Here is a 20,178-nt window from a genome sequence, read left to right as displayed (position 1 = left end):
TTCAAGATTTCATCGCCCCATAACCAAGAAGCTGCACACACTGGTTTCATCATGCTGTGTCAGAGGCATCAAAGACAGCTCGGTTTATGAAGTCTCGGATGACTGCGCTAACAGGTTCAATATACAAATCACTCAGTGCCAACTGCAGCCTTCGAGAAAGAGATTTTGTAGAAAAAGGCTTCAAATGAGACAGAAAACAAAGTCCATGTCAGAAAATCCTACCACTCCAAGGATGTGGTGTTTTGTACCGTTGTTTTACTCTTAAAGCAGACTTACAAACGTCAGTCTCGTGACATATTGAGCTACAATCGCCTCCACATCCAAGTTAACATGAAGATGCCGAATGAAGGACGAAAAAAGCCCTTACTATGTAATGGGTTTTAAGTTATGAGTTATTAACTTTGAAATAAATGCGATCCAAGTTTCACACACGCAACCAAAACAGAGTTTAAATGGCTGAATAAATCATACTTGACAACTCATTATTGTGGCAGACTTTGAATCAGAGCCCATGTGAGAGAGAGAGAGAGAGAGAGAGAGAGAGAGAGAGAGGGAGTTTGACTGTGGATGAAAAGGTCTGAAGTGTCTCCCCTTTGCTCGCATTGCTTTAAATTTAATGGGCCTAAATTGCAGTACCTCAAAAGCAAATGGGAGAGGCAGATCTGGAGCTGTGCCCACAGCCCTGCCTGCTGCCCACTGAGAGAGATGGAACAGTGTTGGAGAAGAGGTGGTGACAGCTGGAGCTAAAGCAGAACAGGCTGGGCTGAACTCAGAGGTACGAGACACGGTTTAAAGGGTAAAGAGGAAGCTGATGAGACAATGCAGTCAGTCATCTTAATGACTCTTTGCTAAGCCCCGCCCCCCTTAGTTACTGTTGCTAACGCTTTGCATTACTGGATGCAGTTTACCACATCACTGGCCTGCAGAGGTGGAGAACTCCCCATGGATCGTATAAATGAAGGATCTTTCAATAAATATAAACATTTATTACTCTAAAACAGCTGCCTACACACGCAAACACAAAGTTTTCGTTCCTTTTTCACTTCGACAGGGCAGTTGCGTTGCCTCTTGCGTCGCTGCTGGATTTGGAATTCACGAAGCAGAGCTGCACTTCAAAATAAGCATCCCTCATTCATTTTTCACTTGTATGTTATGCAGATTCGCTGAACCACCGCTTTCATCTGTTGTTTAAACTCCTGCATCTGTACATCTGAAATGTGGTTCTGGAGCTGCAGGGGTTTTCCAGCTCAGTGGCAGGTTTACCACTCCAGACTCTTGGTGATTTTTCAAACAATGAGCCTTTGATTTCACACAAAACTGAACAAAAGCAGTTCATCAATTCAATTCAATTCAATTCAATTTTATTTGTATAGCGCCAAATCACAACAGAAGTTGTCTCAGGACACTTTCCATATAGAGCTGGTACAGACCAAGCTCTTTTATCTACAAAGAAACCAACAATTCCCCCATGAGCAAGCACTTGGCGACAGTGGCGAGGAAAAACTTCTCTTTCTTGCTATTCAAGTTGTCATCAGCAGGTTTCCTCAGCAAATGTTTGCTAATTAACGCTAACTGAGATGGTTGAAAATTATGCCTCCAGTGGACTTTTGATGTTTTCAGCTGATTTAAATAAGGTTCATACAAGTGAGCAAATATAATCTGGAGAGGTGTGTTTGACACTCACTGGGTATCTGCTGGATCTTGTGGACCACCACAAAGGCATCAGACAAGCCCACCTTCACCGGGTGATTGACGGAGCTGATCTGTGACACCTCAATGGGGATCTGAAATAGAAGAGGGGGAAATCAATTACCAGAACCACGATGGTCTGACTGGGACAGGCTCGCCCGACAGCACCGACAATTCAACCAATTTATCATCATCTCCCATGGGAATGTGCTGGGCCATTATGCAACTTCAATAAGCATACGTCTGTCTTTGGTGCACAGAATAAACATTTCAGACACAGAAGGAAGTAAAAAGTAAAGAGTTAAACTGGACAAAAAGTCCTCAATGTTTCGCGGATAAATTCTTTAAGGTAAATGAGAAGGAGGTCTGGTTGCTCTTTTCAGACCAATAACAGCAGCATAATGAAATACCTATTAGAAAAAACTCCCGCAGCTTTCAGATCAGCTTGTCTAAAAGGTGAAAATAACAGAAAAGATGCCTGAGTCATAAAAGAAGGAGCCCTGCTGTTGTAACCATTGCAATTACCACAGATCATTACTTAGTTATTGCAATTTCTGCCTCTTGCAGCAGTCTCTGCGGGATAATATTTTCATTGCCATCTGTTTTTCTGTGTTCAGTTCACTTGTATATCCATTTGTCTTTGAAATAAAGAAGATTAATCGACACTATTGGGACATTTAAGAAAAACCTGACATAATTTGAAATAATGTCAAATCAAACATGTGCAAACAGTATGAGGGCATTAAGTGATATTTTCTTAAGGAGCGGCCGTCATTAAACTTATTTTCTCAGTCATGTAGGCGTCACTCTTCTGTGTAATGACCAGAGTGAAAACACATGCTGAAAACTAAAAAGAGCATGTGAGCTGCGTGTTATTCATTTTCCATGAAATGCCTCGATCAAGCCCTGAAATATTCTAGCGCGGTTCATGCTGTTCACCTGTAATGATTCATTCAAATGTGTTTCACTGTCTTTGATACCGGAGATGAAATAAGAAAGCAGGTTTGGTAAAGGAGTCCTGACCTCTTTATATGCAAACACAATCCTGCCGGTGTTGTGCAGCGTCGCCTGAAAGGTGAAACTTCCCAGGTTGTAGTTGTCCTGTAGGTGGACATGGTCCCACTGCACCACCAGAGCGGTACCTAAGGGAAAAAGGGAAAAATACAGCCCATTACCACATATAAGAGAATCACCGAAGGAAAAACAGGCGTCAGTGCTGCCTGCAGATAGCTCACACTGATCTGCTTTTCCCTGGTTTTGAAATACCATCTCTACTGTCTCAGATGTAGCGTGAAACGAACCACTGACCAGGCAACAGGGTGTGAGTAAGAAGACATTAACGTAACAATCATGTTTGCAAGGCGATATGTTTGCGAGGGCTTATTTCCTGGCAGAGGCTTCAGTTCCCCCTGTGGGTGTGAGGTGATTGACACTGAAGTAGTGTGAGCAGTGATATGAAAACACTCCACTGGAGCGGGATGAAACAGCAATAAAACTGAAACTTTTGACAAAACCAAATCAAGGAGTGGTGGCTGCTGTGATGGATTATGTAGCTCCGGCTTCACAACGGTGAAAGTTTTTCATACTGTGCAGGCGCGAATGGCAGCGCTGTAAATGACTTCTTCTTATGGAAAAGTAAAAAGAAAATACTTCCAGCTACACTGGCTGAGAGCATTCACCAGCAGGGATAAAGCGAAGCAGAAGGACAACATTGACGCTAACTTAAAGAGTGCGTAAATAAGAAAAGGACGTCAGGAGTCATCTAGTCATGCTTATACTGTAGTTTTGGCTTTATTTGCTCATTCTTTGAGATATCAGTTCAAGTAAGTAAGGTTTCAGTGGTCTGAGCTGCACAAGTAACTCACACCAAAAGGACTCATCCTTTGGTGTTGCCTTAATTTGAGTATGTACATTAAATTAGCACCAGACCCACGGGGCCCTCAGCTCTACCCTGCAGACAGCGGGGTCCCGCATTACTTTTAACACTATTGTGATTTACTGTGGACTTCAGAGAGCCTATTGATGGGAAAGTCATTCTCTGAGATTTGGCTGTGCACCAGGGCAATAAAGGTCTGTTAACACAACGAATCAATTTTTACATCACACAGCCAGAGCTCCTCCATCCAAAGCAAAGATGAGATTTAGCTCCTCTGCCGACAGTGTGGAGAGCACAGGCGTCTGCTCGCACAGGAAACCCCATTATAAATTCCATGTGGTGTGAACAGACAGCCTCTAGCACTCGACATGGATGTTGCATGTGTTAAAGCAGGAGCTGAGACAAGTCCAAGTCTGATCTTTCATTGACATTTAATATCATGCGACTAATATCACAGCTTGACAACTGTTGAGTGAAGGGCAGCAACTGCAGGGCATTCTTCACTATTTTGAGTGTTTGGATGGGAAATAAGGAAAAGGAGGCAGTGCTGAAGAGCTGCTGTGTGATGCATTAAAGAGGACAGAGTGTAGGAGAAGGCAGGGAATATCTGAGAGAGGAACAGAGCACTAAATTGCTGCCTTATGGCACGGCATGCTTCCTCAGTCAGCACAAGTTAAAGCCTAATATAAGTCTACTTAAAATGCATTGAGTTCAGGAGGGGAGGCTGCCACGCTATCTGGGGCTTCCTGGCTAAAAATACAGAGTGGGTGAGGAGGCCTGGAGGGAGCACACACTGGCCTTGTTTCTAATTCCACTTACAAGCTTAACATGCTGTATAAACTCAAAACAAACAAATGGAATCTAGCTCTATTACGCAAGACCACCCTCAGCACGGCGAAGCATATTTTTTCAAGAGGTTTAGTGAGGTTTAGACAGCATCAGATCTAAAATCTCTTTTATTATGTTTAGTCTGTTTCACATTCAACACTTTTATTCGCTTTTTGAACTGTATTTATGACCATTTGAATAGATGTTTTGACTTGTCGTAGCAGTAAAAGCACAGGTGTCACTAATAACTTTAACGATGGCTGTTCAACTCAAGAATCCCAGTAAGTCACAACAGTGTGAATCCCACTTGTCATTTTACAGTTTAGTTATTAGCAATTAGCAATAACAAACTTGCTAGCGAACAACTAGCTGTAAACTCACACAAATACATGGATTAGTCGTATTTCTGAACACACAACAAACTAAAGTTTTAGAGTCTCATCAGCTCAAATCCACATTGTTCCATACAGAAAAAAGTATTGTCACCAGCACAGATAGTTCAGTGTTTGAACTGATCAGGGATCAGATAAATGCTACAACAGTTCTCCTGGTCTCAGTTGACTGGAAGTGCAATAGCTGATTTCCTTGTAATTTCAGTCTAATTTAAAACGTCATCATCTCAGTGTAAATTGGATATTTGATTCCTCTGGGCCTGATGAACAGCACATTTGTTCTAAAAAACTACTGCTTCTTCATATAATAAAGATTTGAAGAGGATCAGACGGTCGTGTTGCAGCTTCTTTAGGAGATAGAAGTCTACTTGCTTGGTACTATGCATGGAAGTTACAGCAGAGTCCTGCAGTTGTATTAAAGTCTCTAAGTGTCAAACAGGCTGTGAGAGGTATTTTTACCACTGTAATGCTCTCACCACGGTCATGCTGGCGACAACAGTCAAATCTCTTATGTGCAGAATCACTCCCCTATAACTGTGTGATATCGCTTGAAAGACTTCTTAACCAATCACATGTATTCTGTGTTTATCAGATTCTAATTAACACAATAAGTCAAGGTTTTTGTTAAAATTAACAAAGAGGCTTCACACCGTCTCTGTGAAGTTTCACACAACTCCCACAATCCTGTTTGCGCGTTGAGAACAAACAATACGCTTCATCAAACTGCTTACAATCTGATGGAGAGCAGCACCGACTCTCACACAACACAGCACACCATACAGTTCTTCTGATGTATTGGCAGGACATTGACTGATGGACAGTGTGTTGAGAAGCAAGCGGGCTGAGAATCGATCGGCTGCCAGTTTGGTTAAAGTCTGATGAGCTCCACTGCAGAAGGTCACACAGTTGGTCAGTCACTCTGCTGCGGAGGGATTAGACGGCAATGACTGACATGATGGATAACAACCATCACAGATGGCAAAGGAAAGGTGCGGACAGAGAGGAAGGGCGTCAGTTTGGTTTAAAGTCAGGGAATGGAATTTAAGGCGATGCTGCAGAGGTCATGGGAAGTTCAATAAATATAATCTAATTAGGAAGAACTGCTATTTCATAATTTTCTCTCTGAAGATGGCTCATATATCTAAAGTAATAACAGATTATCTGCATTAATTTCACCATTGTTTTGTGCAAATTTGGATAAAACTGATACATACTGTATCAAATAATGTTTTCTGGAAAAATCAATTGAGAAATTGTTGATGTCCAATGTAAGCGCCATTTATCATTTTGTAAATTTGTTTACTGTTAAACTGTTGTTCTTGTTGAGCACAATGTGAGAGTGTTTAAATTTAGGGTTAAGGAATATTGCCGAGCATTTTGTGTGACTTTATTTCTGTTTGTTTTGCCCTCTGAGCTTTATTTTGTCATTCTGTGCAGTTTCCGTGGACTAGCAAGAAGGTAAGAGGAAATGGAATTTTATTGTGAAAAGTGTTTCATAAATAAACGAGTGACGGCGGAGCAGCACGGTTGTTTTACCGTTGGCGTTGCCACCGAGCCGACTCAATGCATAAAACATCTCATGTCGTCCTTAGATGTGGTAATTAAGAAGTTAGAAAAATGTTGACTAAAGATAGCCATGACATCCAATATGTTTGGTTTGATGTGAATGAGTGGAATTATGGGGAATGTTACTGTAGTCATAGAGGGTTACAGAGCCGTAATTTATTGAGCGCTCCATGATATTTGTCAGTTTGCTGGCTTGCTTGGTTTTCGTGACTCACAGAGCTTAAAAAGAAATTGTGGTACAGTTTGCTAACCAGCAGTTAGCTAATTCATTTCTTTCTCTGTTTGAGTATGTTCTGGAGCTTGTTAGCACAAAGTTGGCAGCGGGAAACCTAATTTCATTCTGTCATTACCAAAACAAATGGCTAGCTGGAGCCAAAACTGTGTGAGAGAGAATACACAACCGCTACACATTCAGGCACAAATAAGATATTAGCTGTTACCGTTGTCAAAGTAGATGACGGTGGAGTTTCTGGAGACACTGGGGTCAAAGTTTGCCATGAGAGGAGCGATGTACTGTGTAGCTGTTAGCATCCGGTGGACCACGTCACCTGTGTAGATGAACCCTGGGGGAAAAAAGAGGAAATAACACATAACTACTAACAGAATGGAAGTTTCCCTCTAAGGCATGCTTGCGCGATTAGACTCAGCAATGTTCAATATATCACGTGCAGAGTTTTATGGTGGATTTAGCCTTTAGCAACTCATAAAATCAAACATCAATGTTCTCTCCCTCCACTGCTACATGTCCTCCCTCTGTAGAGCTGTTAGCAGATACAGTATCTTTCAGGGAGACAACACGTCTGGCCTCCAGTCAAAAGCAAAAGCCCCTCATTACCTAACAACCACGACTTCGCTCTCTGTCTCTGGCCTCATGCTACGGGCTGCTTCTGCTTGCAGCGGCGATTAATTAGCGCCATTATCAAAAACAGAAGGGCAAATCTGAGGACCTTTCAAGGAGGATATGCTGAGCGAGCAGTTATATATCATCATGGGGTTATGAGTCTGACTGATTCTCCCTTTTACTCTCCTGTGTACTCCTTTCCATCCTCCTTTGTGTGTTTTTACTCCGCATCATTAATCACAGGCGCTAACGAAGAGACCATGACAACAAAATGGGATTATGTTAACTTTTCCAATTTATTCGTCCCTTCAACGAGGCACAAATAGATCTCTCCACAGAGAGGGACGTGCTCAGTCAACACAAACTAGAGCTGCATCATTTAGCAGCCTGTAAACATGGATATTAATGGACTCAGAAAAGGGGGAAAACGCCCACTATTCATCACGAGGGAATGGCCTTTGCATAACGAATAAAGCACTGATGACAACAGAACCAAAGAGTGTCTTAATTTCCCTGCTGACAAGAAGTTTAGCAAAGTCAGCTGCTACTTCAAGAATTGTTCAAAGGACAAGCTTTTGTTTCTCCTTCTGACTTTGCCTGAATCGGAAAATATTCCTTAGACACCTTAACATGTACCTTTAAAATCTTTTTTCACTCAGAACGAAAGGAAAACATGGCATTTTGGTGAGACATCACATGTATCAATACAATGTACCTCTGAGGAGCATTTGAAGAATTAATAAGACATTAACAGCGACGGTATCTTGAAAAAAAAGTGTGTTTTTTTTAAACAAATGACTCTTTAAAGTTATTTTTGCTACAGGAAAGGGGGCATCTTTTTTTCCCTGCTGTTGCCACACTTTTCTTGTTGAAAACTGTGAAAAAAGTGCATGATTTTTATGATGACAGACGGGGTTCAAACATTAAAGACTGGTTTTAACTTTCCAGTAATAACTAAAAACCACTTTTCTGGACAAGAGAAAAAGAATCAATATTAAAATCCGAGAGCAGGAAGTTCTGGAAATGTTTAACGCACATGTATTATTAAAGAAATAGCTCAACATGCTGGAAAATATGATTTCTTACTGAGAATTATATGAAAAGATTGATATCAATCTCATGTCTGTACGCTAACTACGAAGAACAGCTAGCCGCCGGTTAGCTTAGCGTGGCATTAAGATTAACAACAGGGGGAAATAGCTTGGCTTTGTCCAAAGGTAATCAAACACACCTATCAGCTCCTCTAAAGCTCACTAATTAAGATGGTATATCTCATTTCTTGCAGCGTAGGAACAGGTTGAGAAGTACTCCCAGCCAAGAAACAGTCACATATCGCCCATAAAATTATGAAGTGATGTTTTTACACTTTGTTTTTTACAGATTAAACAATGATAACATGTTAATTACTGAGCTTTGCAGGTGCAGGCAGGCACGTTTTGTTACCTTTGCTAGGCTTGCCCTGGTAGCTGTTTCCAGTCTTTGCGCTAAAGCTAACTAGCTGCTAGCTGTAGCTTCATATTTACCATACAGACACGAGGGATGTCTATCTTCTCATCCAACACTCAAGAAAGTGAATCAGTGCCTTTCTTAAAATGTCAAACTACTCCTTTACATCACTGCTGGACATGGAAAATGCTCTTCACCTCACTTGGTCTTCAGGATGGACAGTTTAACAATAATGTCATCATACAACCCAGAGTAAGAAATCATTCTCTTATAAAGGGATCTGTTTGCCTTTTTTTTTGTTGCAGAAGTTCAACAAAAATACAGCTTACATGTAAAGTGGCTGCCTGAGGCATTTTTCTTTCCCTGCGTGGAAAGAAAAGAGGATTTTGGGGAAAAGTCTCATTGAGGCCAAGCCTATAAAAGCCCATTTCATGTCACCATATGTCTTCTCATACAGTGGGCGGGCTATCAAAACACATCTATCACTTTGGAAACCAGGAGCAGAGCATATCATGAGGGGAATCAATCCTTCCCTAAAGACCTCCCTGCTCTCTATATAGAGCACTGTCAGCACACACACAGTGAGAAGAGGAGGAGAGGGAGGCGGCAGTGAAGACGTGACTTCATTTAGTTGTGTGAAGTCCTCTGACTACATGCTTTGCCATCGTTACGTTGTTATTCCTATTAAAACTGTACATCGCATTTACAAAATAAGCTGAACTCGTGGGCCACTCACTAATTTATCCAAAGCTCTTTTTATATGCTTTTTGTTAAGGCTGGCTCAGGCTATTCCACTAATTAAGATGTCATTAAAAGCAGCTATTGTTAGCAGAAGGACAGTGAGAGAAAAAACAAAAGTAATAAATAATATCTAGTTTCATTATCAGTTTAGTGGTTGGCTAGTTTTTGGATGAATCACTTCATTTATTCATAAGTGTTTAAACTGCTCTGTTTATTATCAGACCAACAGTCTAAAACACAAGATACTATGTGATTAACGATGCCATAAAACAGAAAAAAGCAATTATCAATCGTTGTCAATTAACTTAATTTTGATGAACTAGTCAAATAATTCAGCAGTGTTGGACCATTTTATGGTATCAAATAAAAAAAAAAGTTAAAATCAAAATACATCATTTGGAGTAGGTGTAAAATGTGGAAATGTAGCCAAATTTCAAAAGCAAAAATTCTAGATTTTGGGAAATATACTTTTTCACTTTCATGCCGAGAGTTAGATGAAAAGATCGACACCACTCTCATGTGTTTATGATAAATGTGAAGCGACAGCCAGCAGCTATTAGCTTAGCTTAGCATAAAGACTGGAAACAGAGGGATAGCCTGGCACTCATCTCATTTGTTTCACAGGAATGATTCTGGATGGTTGTCTGCTGGACTATTTCTTGGCTCATGCTAGCTCAGCACAGCACATAATGTTCTGGGGTGAAATAAACATGGAACAACAAGCAAATTTTTGGACAGAACCAGGCTAGCTGTTTCCCATTGTTTCCAGTCTTTATGCTAAGCTAAGCTTCACGGATGCTAGCTGTAGCTGCATATTTACCAGACAGACATGAGAGTGACGTAGCTTGACGAGATGGATCTTGTGGGATCTCGTGGATCCAGCTGCCTTGCGAGGTAAACACGAACACAGTACAGCAGATAATCTCAGGTCATGATCTTTGATTGTAAAGAAGATAGAAGATAAACAGGCAGGGTTGTTTAGTCTACCTGCCTAAATTAAGGTAAACAAAAACATAACGCTAAAGTGACTGGTGATGGCTTCATGTTTGTATGTTGCTGCACTGGCACTTTCACATCCTTTATCTGATTGTACGACGGCACAAACGACGTCCTCCAAATCAACGCTGTACATTCCACCGCATCTCATATTTACCCAACAGTCTATTCAAGCCCGTTTTTATCTTTCGCTCTTTCTTCGGCTTTGTTCGTTTCACTTCACGATTTTCTCCTTTCACTTTAAACCTCCAGAAAGCTTAGAAATCCTCCACACACTTGGCTGGACACACACACAATGCCCTGTGTCAAAGGCTTTTACTTCTGGTGCTGCCTCTGCTCTCCGCCGGCAATCTCCTGAAAACACAATACCACGTATTTGACAGTCTAAAGAAAATCAGACAGCCTCTCAATACACTAAAGAGCTGAGAGCTGCGGGGCGCTCAATAGAGAGGCAATTCATTCATTATGGCCGTCACTTACAGCAGAGGGGGACTGGATGGAGGGGGGGTACCTGAGGAATGACAGATGTAAATTGAAAGAGGAGAAAGAAAGTAGACATGAAATAAAGGAGTCTGAGGTCAAGAAGAGGTTTGAGGATGGTGGGATGGAGTAGCATAATTCTTCCCAAGTTATGTTTATATGTGCTGCTTTCCAAAAGTGCAGGGCTGTGTATGCCCAAGAAAAACATGAGCGGGAATTAGCAGTCCCTTCTAGACTAAAGCTTCACTTTATTGGACATTGTGTTTAGATAAGGTCTTTGTTCCTCAGTTCTGAGCTGTGTTTAACTTACAGGATATTTACCACAGCTGTTCTGAGTGAGAACTGAATCACACACACACACACACACACACACACACACACATTCTATTTAGTCTTTTGTCTTTTAAATAAAAGGCTACGAGGTTTTTATCTAAATGAAATGTCTGCTTCTTGTGTGTTTTTTTTATTGCTGATTGATACAGAGCATTACTGACTCAGCCTTCCAATCCATTATTTCTCACCTAGGGACAATCCTCTGGCACGCAGAACGAAAAGCTTTTTGTATTTCACAACTTTGGAGTACGGAAAATTGGCAACAATCACCGCCATGACTGGGCAAAAAAGCCCAAAAGTTCCCATCTTTGTCACGTTGTTGTCTCCCAGAAATTACGTTGATACACTGCTTATTTGTTTTGTAAAACACATTTTCAGGAAACACTTGGAGAGCTGGCTGGCAGTGGACTGTCTGAGGGGCAGGGGCGAAGGAAAACAAGCACCGGCTGTGTGGGGCACCAGCATACAGAAGAACTTTACATTTATGGTGGGACAGTTTCCTAGCATGTAGGGCACACTACATGGCACTGAATCAGGTTATTTCATCAAGCCATTTTGGTAACAACTGAGCCTCAGAAACAGTTTTTCTTGAAATTTGTGCAGTGATGTGTCCTTATCTTTACCTTGTTTTGAGGTATTTACACTTATTTGCAGAACAGTGTCTCAAGTTGATTTGTATTTCAATCAGCAGACAAAATTTCCTCTTAGGGTCGACACTTTTTGCAGAGTATCTCTCAATTTAATGGAATGAAAAACCCATGAAAGAGGATTTAGACCTCATATGTTTGACAAGGCCGCATGCCAGCCCCATCTTGTTGCCCACATCGTTAACGTGTTTGCAAACTGGCTGCTGGACTGTTTGGAAAGTAACTGTAACTCTGAAAAGACAACACTGAGTGTAATTGTAACTGCTGCGGAGTTTGAGCACAGGTAGTGAAAAGAAATCGTGTTTATTTAATATTCATAAAAACAGTGACTCGCTGACAGCAATGAAAGCTTGGAGAAAAGATGGTGCGGTGGGGAGAGGAGGACGAGCTGACTGATAGGCCCTGAAACGGAGGGATGTGAGGAGGGAGTCTTGGAGAAAAAGCCCCAGAGGCCTGCGAGAGGCAGATAGCCGCCTCCTCCTTCTCGGCTCCCCCTCTCCTCCTCAGTCTCATTCCTCCATCTCCATCTGGAGGAATGCAAATTCTCGCTATCTCCTCTGTGCTTGTATCGTCTGAGCCCGTCCATCCCTCCACACCATCATCCAGCACATTTCTGAAGCCAAAGAAGCCAACTCAACTCTGCCAGCGATGGAGGATCAAGTGGGAGAATGAGACAGAGATGGTAATGATGATAAGAGACACGGTGGATTATTTCTTTATTATTCCAGTGGCAGTTAAACGCAGCACAACATCTCTGAAATAGTTGGGTAAGAGCAGGGCTTTAGTCTTTGATGTGATAATAGCTGGTTGGGGTGTTGTGGTTTCGCCGTCAAGACTCAAGTGGAAAATTGCTTTGCACACTCTGGCAAACACGTCTGCTGTGTCACGTGTCCAACCCACGCATACACTTCTCCTGATACCCCCACCTCCATATCCACGACTATCAGAGTGTGCTTGGCCACTTGGCAGAGGGACTCCGGTTTCCAGTCCAAACCATCGGTCTGGTTTCTCTTCCAGTTAAGTCTGGTGTGGAGTTGTTGGTGCTGAGACTTGGGAGTGGTTTGTTTTGTTATCCCCCAGTCTAGCAGACTATCCCGCAGAGGTGAGAGCTGTAAATGGTCTTGTATCAGGCTGACTGCCTGGCTGGCAGAGTGTTGTTGGTGGTTTTGTACTGTGGTTTGTGCCAGACAGGCCTTTTTCAATCCTGGATCTTCTGATGTAATTTCCCACAGAAAAGAAATAACTCATTGTTTTCTGTTTTCAGAGGTGAGATGTCTTTGTGCAGTCGCCACCACACTCACAGGTACCAGAAACACGTGCAGAAACTCTCTTTTTCTTCTCCATTTCCACTCCGGACTCATTTTAGAAATCTTGCCACATTCCCTACTAAACAGAGCAGCAATAAAAACTGCCTGTGTACAGTGTAACATGCCAAGCACATACAGTATATCCAATAGCAACACTAATAACTACTATTGAGAGAACAGAATCCAAGAACAGCGTTCACTTACCACCAGTCGCCACGGTGATTTCACGCAGGAAATGTCCATAAAAAGGGAAATCGAAGGACAGATTAACTCTCTGTGAGGGGGAAAAACAGACAGATGACCTCGGTCAGAAAGATAGAGGTAAGAAGGGGATCAGAGAAGAGACTGTTCACATCTTAAAAACAACAAGAGGATTTAGATCTGAGGAGAAATGTGCAGAGAAAATACAAAAGGTGCCCTGTGTGCTACATCAGCTCTGCTTTGGGAGGCGTGTGTCACTTCTGAGCAGAAATCTAAAATAGAGATCTAAAGAAGAATGTAAATGTGGTAAAATATATCTGCATATGACCTTTAGTACAACTTTGTACAAGAAGCAAGAAAAATCACATCCTCTTTCAAAAAATGTCCAATTTGATCATTACTCAGGCAAAATGCTAAGAAAGTGAGTTAAAATGATTAAATATGTCAGTTTTTACTCACTGTTTTTAGTCTTAGCCATGCTAACTGCAGGGCATATGGTATGCTAACGCTTTTAAAACTAATGACATTCCCATTAGCCTCAGCTGTATTTTGTGTTTAGTGCTAATCAGCAAATGTTAGCATGCTAACATGCTAAACTAAGATGGTGAACCTGGTAAACATTAAACCTGCTTTACATCAACATGTTAGCATTGTCGTTGTGAGGAGGAGGCTGATGTTTGCATGAAGCTCAAAGCCTCACAGAGCTGCTAGCCTGGCTGCTGGATGGTCACGTGGCTTTGGAAACCCCCTTCGCTGACACCTCTCCGATGTTGGATCGGTGGGCTTCGTCGACCATTACTGTAACCTTCTCACATTAAAATTGCTCAATAACATCACCACAAACGATGGTTTAGGCATCCACTATTTTATCCCTGAACTGAGCATGGTACAGTCAGACAGCACCACCGCCAGAAAATGTTATGGAAGTAAACACGCAGCTATTACACATGATCCTTGATTAAGCTGGGAGGAGTAATCCTGTGGCAAACCACAGTGAATCTCACAGACTATATAGCCGATCCAGAGCTTAACTTTTCTACAATCCTGTGATGAAGTTGACCTCTGCGGCTGTGTTTTGTTTTACGACCTCATTGGCCCAATTCCTTTCAGCCTCTCTGGCAGGCAGCAGTGCCAGGAAGGAATATGGACGCTTTCCCCAACGCTGCTCCAGCACTCGGGGTTTTATACAGTTTCTCAGGACTTTAACTACCATTGTAATAAACCCTATTTGTTTAAAATGTTAGTCTGCTGACACAGTGGTTACATTTTCAGCACAGATGGTATTCACTTCTTCTTGCACTGTAATCTCTCTGTGAAATTAACCAGTCAAGATTTCCATATCTCCTTTTGACTCTGCGTGACATGGCCGGTCACTTAACTGGGAAATTCACTTATGCATTATTTCAAACTAAGCCAAAGTAAGAAAAAGCTCCCACATCCCTCCTGTACAAATTGGAGGAAAATGCTCGCCTCTTTGCCAGGTCTGTGGCTAAAAAGAATAGCTTGTATGGTTCAATCCATCACTACATGACTGAAGGTAGGGGAGCAGAATGCACAATGTGGGACTCTATTCTGTCTCCTCTCCAGCTATTGTTCACCCTGTGTGCCTCTTCTGTTTTTTCCCAGTCTGAGGCTGCTCTGCTGCCTTGTGTGACTTCATCAGTATGTGCCTCACATGGGTCACCTGCTTGTGCAGAGGTGGAGGGAGGGGATCTCTCAAATTCACTGCAGAGAAGCTTTTAAAACTGTTGCTAGAAGGAAGACACTATTTTTCAACCACATCTCCATGGTTTTAATGGTAAAGCCTTTCTGGTGATATATTATCAGCAACCAATGGAACAACATAACAGCTGAGGCTTGTGGGTATAACGTCATATCTGAACAATGAAGCTGTAAAACATATATCGCATAAAGTTGCCGTGAATACTGAGTGAGTCTATCTTTTCTTTGTGTTGTTAGCTTTTTCATCTCCGGCTAAACTAAAGGGCTAGCAGGCACAGGTAGCTGATGACATCATGATGTGTGTTTGTGAGAGGATTAGACCCCCAGTTGCAGATTGGTGTTGAAAGAAAAGGCTGAAACAGCTCAAAGCTTGACTCTGAGTAGACAGATGGGAGGCGGCTGCTGCTGCTGCTGCTGCTGCTGCATCACTTAGCATCTGACTAGTTCAGCTGAACTGGAACAGCAAGTTCAAATGAATCTCGTTGAGTTTTGGGCTGTGGGTTTTCAGACAAATCCAGACTTTTGAAGATATTTGAAACGTGAGATGGACATCTTTTTTTACTGTTTTGAGAGAATAATCCACTGGCTGTTGTCACATCTTAAATGTAAAATTAAACTGCTGCTAAGCTAAATGCAATAAAGCAACAGCCCCCCAGGTATAGTTGAACGCAACAGAGCATCACCTTGAACTTCCCACGACACCAAGGAACTCGCCCCTCATGCTGACTTACCGCTGCTTGTCTGTGCGTGTTGGACAGGATCCCGTGAATCTTCACTTTGTCCTTTTCCATATGGTTGATATTTACCCACAAGTCCTTGCTCATCGGATCCGACGGGCTGTATGTTTTTGACGTGTAGTAGTCATGATCTGTATCCTCCTGTAGAAACAACAAAACAACGTTTACATAATGGTCTCAATATTAAGACTGTGAGGAAGCGCAGTACAACAGAGGTTATTTAGAGGGATGTAACGCAGCTTGTAGGAGAGAGCAGATATTGCTGTGTTGCTCTGTGAATTAAGCCGATGGAGTCTGCGCTTTTATGATATGGTATACAGTGTGAAGAATATATAAACACAGATTTATAAAGACATCCTGTGGCTCATTGTTCCTCTAAGCTGCTGCGAGCCCAAATCAAATTCCAAGCGACACTGTTAGCTGCAATTTCTAAAAAACAATTAAAGCCTCTGCGCAAACAGAAAACTTCTACACGTGGAAAATCTATAACAAAGAGTATTTTTAATTTCGCTGCAGAACAAATTACCTGCTAAATTAGATTATGTCGCAGTGCAATCCTTCGTATTGTGCGTGCTGTGTGTGCGTTCTCTTTGTCCTTTCATTCAACTCTGTGGTTTTCATTAGGGCACACAAAGTGGTTTTAATGTCTGCTAATCAAATTAAAAAGAAAACCCAGGAAGCAAATGGAGTTCTTCCACTCTTTTAAAAGCCTGCACCAGACTGCATAGTCAGGATTGCCTTTTATAACACAAACATTCATGGACTTTTATAAGCCACGTGGGAGCGGCCTGTCTGCTTTTATGTTTCCTGTACAGAATTAGGAAGAATGCTCGTGTCGTGCGCTTCCTATTGCTTCTGTCTCTCCCCGTGGGTCTAATGAGATACCTTACAGCTGCGCCTTTTATCTAAAACAATGTTAAAGTTGATGTTTTGCTGGATGGGGAGCCAGGGAAGTTTACACAACATCTGACTGTGATCTGAGTAAAAGGAACTCACACAGCTCTGTGGATACTTTGATATATGGGTGGTATAATTCTGAGCTACTTGAGCACTTTGGTTGTCAAAAAGCCATGAAACAAACATTAATTAAAGTACAATCCTTCCCTGTTCAGTTCGTTTTGCTTCAAGGAGTCATATTTCCCTCAGAGAGTTATAATCTAATACCTCCACACAATATTCAGCCTGGAATATAAGACAATAAGATAATGTTTGAGGCTTAGCCATGCCTCTGTGGGATTGATAAATATCAAAATACCAAAACAGAGTTTGGCTGTGTAGGTGGTGTTACTTCTGATTAATTTGGAGATTTAAACAAACATTGCCAGAGGCCTTTCATCACAGCTTAAAGTGCAGACAAATCGTGTCGGGAAAGAAGGCCCCTGCAGGCAGCCTTAGTCAGCACATTTCAGAATAGAAAACAAGGGCACTTGTAAAAGGAGTAGACACAAATGCAAAGCTGTAAAGCTTCCTCCTAACCAGCACAAGATGTGTTCTGCTCTTGTGGAGAAGGAGAATGGAGATACAGGCTCCACAGAGGTGAGAGAGACCAGCTGGTGGTCCTTCCCCTCACGGGGGAGAGAGAGAGAGAGAGAGGGGGAAGGTGGGCAGGGTGCCATCGTCCGGCTGGGTGTAGGTGGAGACCACAGCAAACAGAGAGCAGGGTGCTTGACCAGAGAAATGGCCTCACACACACAGAAATACACAACTCTCTGGAGAGGTTTGGTGGGTCACTGTGCCAAAATGTGCCACCAAGTGAAGTGTGGTACTCAACACTGATGTGTGAAAATACAAACTGGAGTTCAGTTCACACACTTGCCTGTTAGAGTGCTTTCAGCAACACAGAATTGGTGTAAAGTGCACACAGAGCCAGTCTTATTTCAGCCCTCCACCCACATTTCAGATACACTGCATGTGTATATTGGTATTGGGCCCATTTATGGCTCTTTCTTGTTGGTACAGTGGCTGGCTTTAAGTGACAGCTTATGTTGTCAAACACATCACAAAATAAAAACAGGTGACCTTTCTGCCTCCTCTCCCTTCAGTCAGTCATTGCCTGCTACACCTCTATAGCCAGTGATCAAATGAAGGCAAAAATACCTAAAAAGTCATATTTTTTACCCTTTTAAATCCATTAAAATGAAAAAAATAAAATAAAAGTCAACAAATTCTTCTATATTTATGGATATATATATATGATAGAACATGATACATGATGAAACGAGGGGGAGGAGAGGAGGAGCGTGACCCTGCCGCTCAGCTTCATCCCCTGCCTCATTTTCATCTGTCCATCACAAACTGAAATACTGCGACTAGGCAGAGGTGGAGAAAACCAAAATTGCTGCCAATAATGGACCATTTTCTGGCTCTGAACACAAAAACAAACTGAAGAAAAGATTCATTTTGTGTGTGCGAAACCTATTCCACACTCACTCCCGTCTCTGTCTGAGGCCTTTACTCGAGCTGCCCACCACATCAATATTGCATTATACTGAGACCTGAATTTCTTGTGCCAACACAGTTTTCACTTCTGAATGGTTCCTTAACACACAGGAGAGCCTAAAGAAAGGAATTCATCGCTTTGCCTTTATGAGATTATTGCTGATGTTTTACTTAAAGAAAATAAGATGTTTTGAAATGTTTCTTAAAGCTGCTACTGAAGACGTAGTCGTGGCTGTGATTCACGAATGTTTTTCAGAGAAATAAAGGAAAACCATAATCCCCTCAACTGCAACCATGTCTCTGCTCCTCAGAAAATAAAATTTCATCACTGCACAAGGAGCGCTTGAGCTTTGAATAAATGTTCCAATATGTTGGGATTAAGCTGCATGTCAGCCATCCCCATACTTCTTTTTCCTAAGACGTTGCACACACACACACACACACACACACACACACACACACAGCAGAGTTAAATCAGACTGTCTGAAAAAGCGCCATCGCTCATGTGTGCAGCTCTTCATCAGCTGATAATACCTGTGATCCATTATTCATCGCTCCGCTCCATCTCCTGCAAGTCGTAGCAGCTTGATGGTGCTGCTGTGTGTGTGTGTGTGTGTGTGTGTGTGTGTGTGTGTGTGTGTGTGTGTGTGTGTGTGTGTGTGTGTGTGTGTGTGTGTGTGGTGAAACTCAACAATGTGAAACCACAAACTGGTCTGTGCCGCAGGAGCCAAATTCTGCTGCCTTTCAATAGTATTATGGATAGCCTGGTGTGATCCAAAAAGTCAGACCTAATCCAAAGCAGACCTGCTGAAAGCTTACCAAAACCGAACGTGCATAAACTTATTTTCACTTGGGTATTTGAGATACTGACACACAGACAATGGCAATAACGTGAGCTGCGACCTGACCTGAGTTTCATTTGGACCCAGTTTGACTTGGGTACTCTTCAGAACCCAGAGGAGCCATCAAGACCTCTACTATTCAACTGGATGCAATTCATGTGTTGGTTTGTGATTGTTTTTAAAAAAATGTGACAATACAGAGAGAAGAAAGTAAATTAGTAGTCTGAGGTGAATTCAGGCACCTGATTTACAATTTCAAAGTTCTTTAGGTCTTTGGTTGTTGAGCTCATGAAGTGGATTTGACAGCTGTCTGCTGGGTTCAGACTGTTGGACGATACGTCTCAACTTCTTCCCAATGTACAAAAATGAAGCCGAAATATCTCGACCATGGGCCGACCCATTTGAGAAAGGACCCAAGGTATCGAGGTCCTGTCTAAACACCTGCCAAACTCAGCTGCAAGTTAGCTGTCAATCATGGCATTACACCCGCCTCTGATAGCATCAAATGACTAATGAAAGACAAACGGACAAATCAGAAAAACTAACAATTGAACATACATAAGCATGGTAAGACCTACCTAAAACAACAGAAACCATAGTACAATGTGTAATTAATCTTTTCTGTTTGGTCCATGACCCATCTGTCAACATGGAGGGATTGGGATTTATGACCTATGCTGCAGCCAGCCACCAGGGATCGATTGAGATGGTTTGGCTTTTGAGGAGTTGTCACCTTGCTTATCTTCATATACAGTCATTGGTTCAGACAGGATGTATCTGCATGTTAAAGTGACCTTCAGGGACGTAGAGCCACACAGAGTTCACTACACAGCGTCACTGCAGACTCACTACCTCTGTTGTCTTTGTTCATCTGCAGAAATGACTGCAAACCAAAATGTTGTCTGATCCACTGAGACGACTCTAACACCAGGCGATGACGCTCAGTCAGACAGCGCAGCCTTAAGCAGACTGGACTGAAATTTAAACAACTTCAGGTTCATCCGTGGAGCAGCTGCCTGAGCTGGTATAGCATTTCAGCATTTAAACGCTGAACAACATAGAGACAGTAAACATCTCTTTCCAAACACATTATCC

General features: G+C 42.1%; 1 protein-coding gene across 1 annotated transcript in view; it reads right to left on the bottom strand.

The window, feature by feature from the left end:
• The window catches only part of plxdc2b (plexin domain containing 2b), an 81,948-nt gene that overhangs the window by 22,012 nt on the left and 39,758 nt on the right, over positions 1 to 20,178 (bottom strand). Inside the window, exons 3-7 of the mRNA XM_070986413.1 lie at positions 15,797 to 15,943; positions 13,347 to 13,416; positions 6,792 to 6,914; positions 2,713 to 2,831; positions 1,685 to 1,784 (exon numbers count right to left, since the gene is read on the bottom strand). Of these exons, the coding sequence (XP_070842514.1) occupies positions 1,685 to 1,784; positions 2,713 to 2,831; positions 6,792 to 6,914; positions 13,347 to 13,416; positions 15,797 to 15,943 (559 nt within the window). The remainder of the gene's footprint in view (positions 1 to 1,684; positions 1,785 to 2,712; positions 2,832 to 6,791; positions 6,915 to 13,346; positions 13,417 to 15,796; positions 15,944 to 20,178) is intronic.

This window comes from Chaetodon trifascialis, chromosome 18, assembly GCF_039877785.1.
Source record: "Chaetodon trifascialis isolate fChaTrf1 chromosome 18, fChaTrf1.hap1, whole genome shotgun sequence".
Classification (NCBI taxonomy): domain Eukaryota; kingdom Metazoa; phylum Chordata; class Actinopteri; order Chaetodontiformes; family Chaetodontidae; genus Chaetodon; species Chaetodon trifascialis.
Note: the sequence above shows the minus strand (reverse complement) of the source record. Positions and strands in the feature narration are given on the sequence as shown.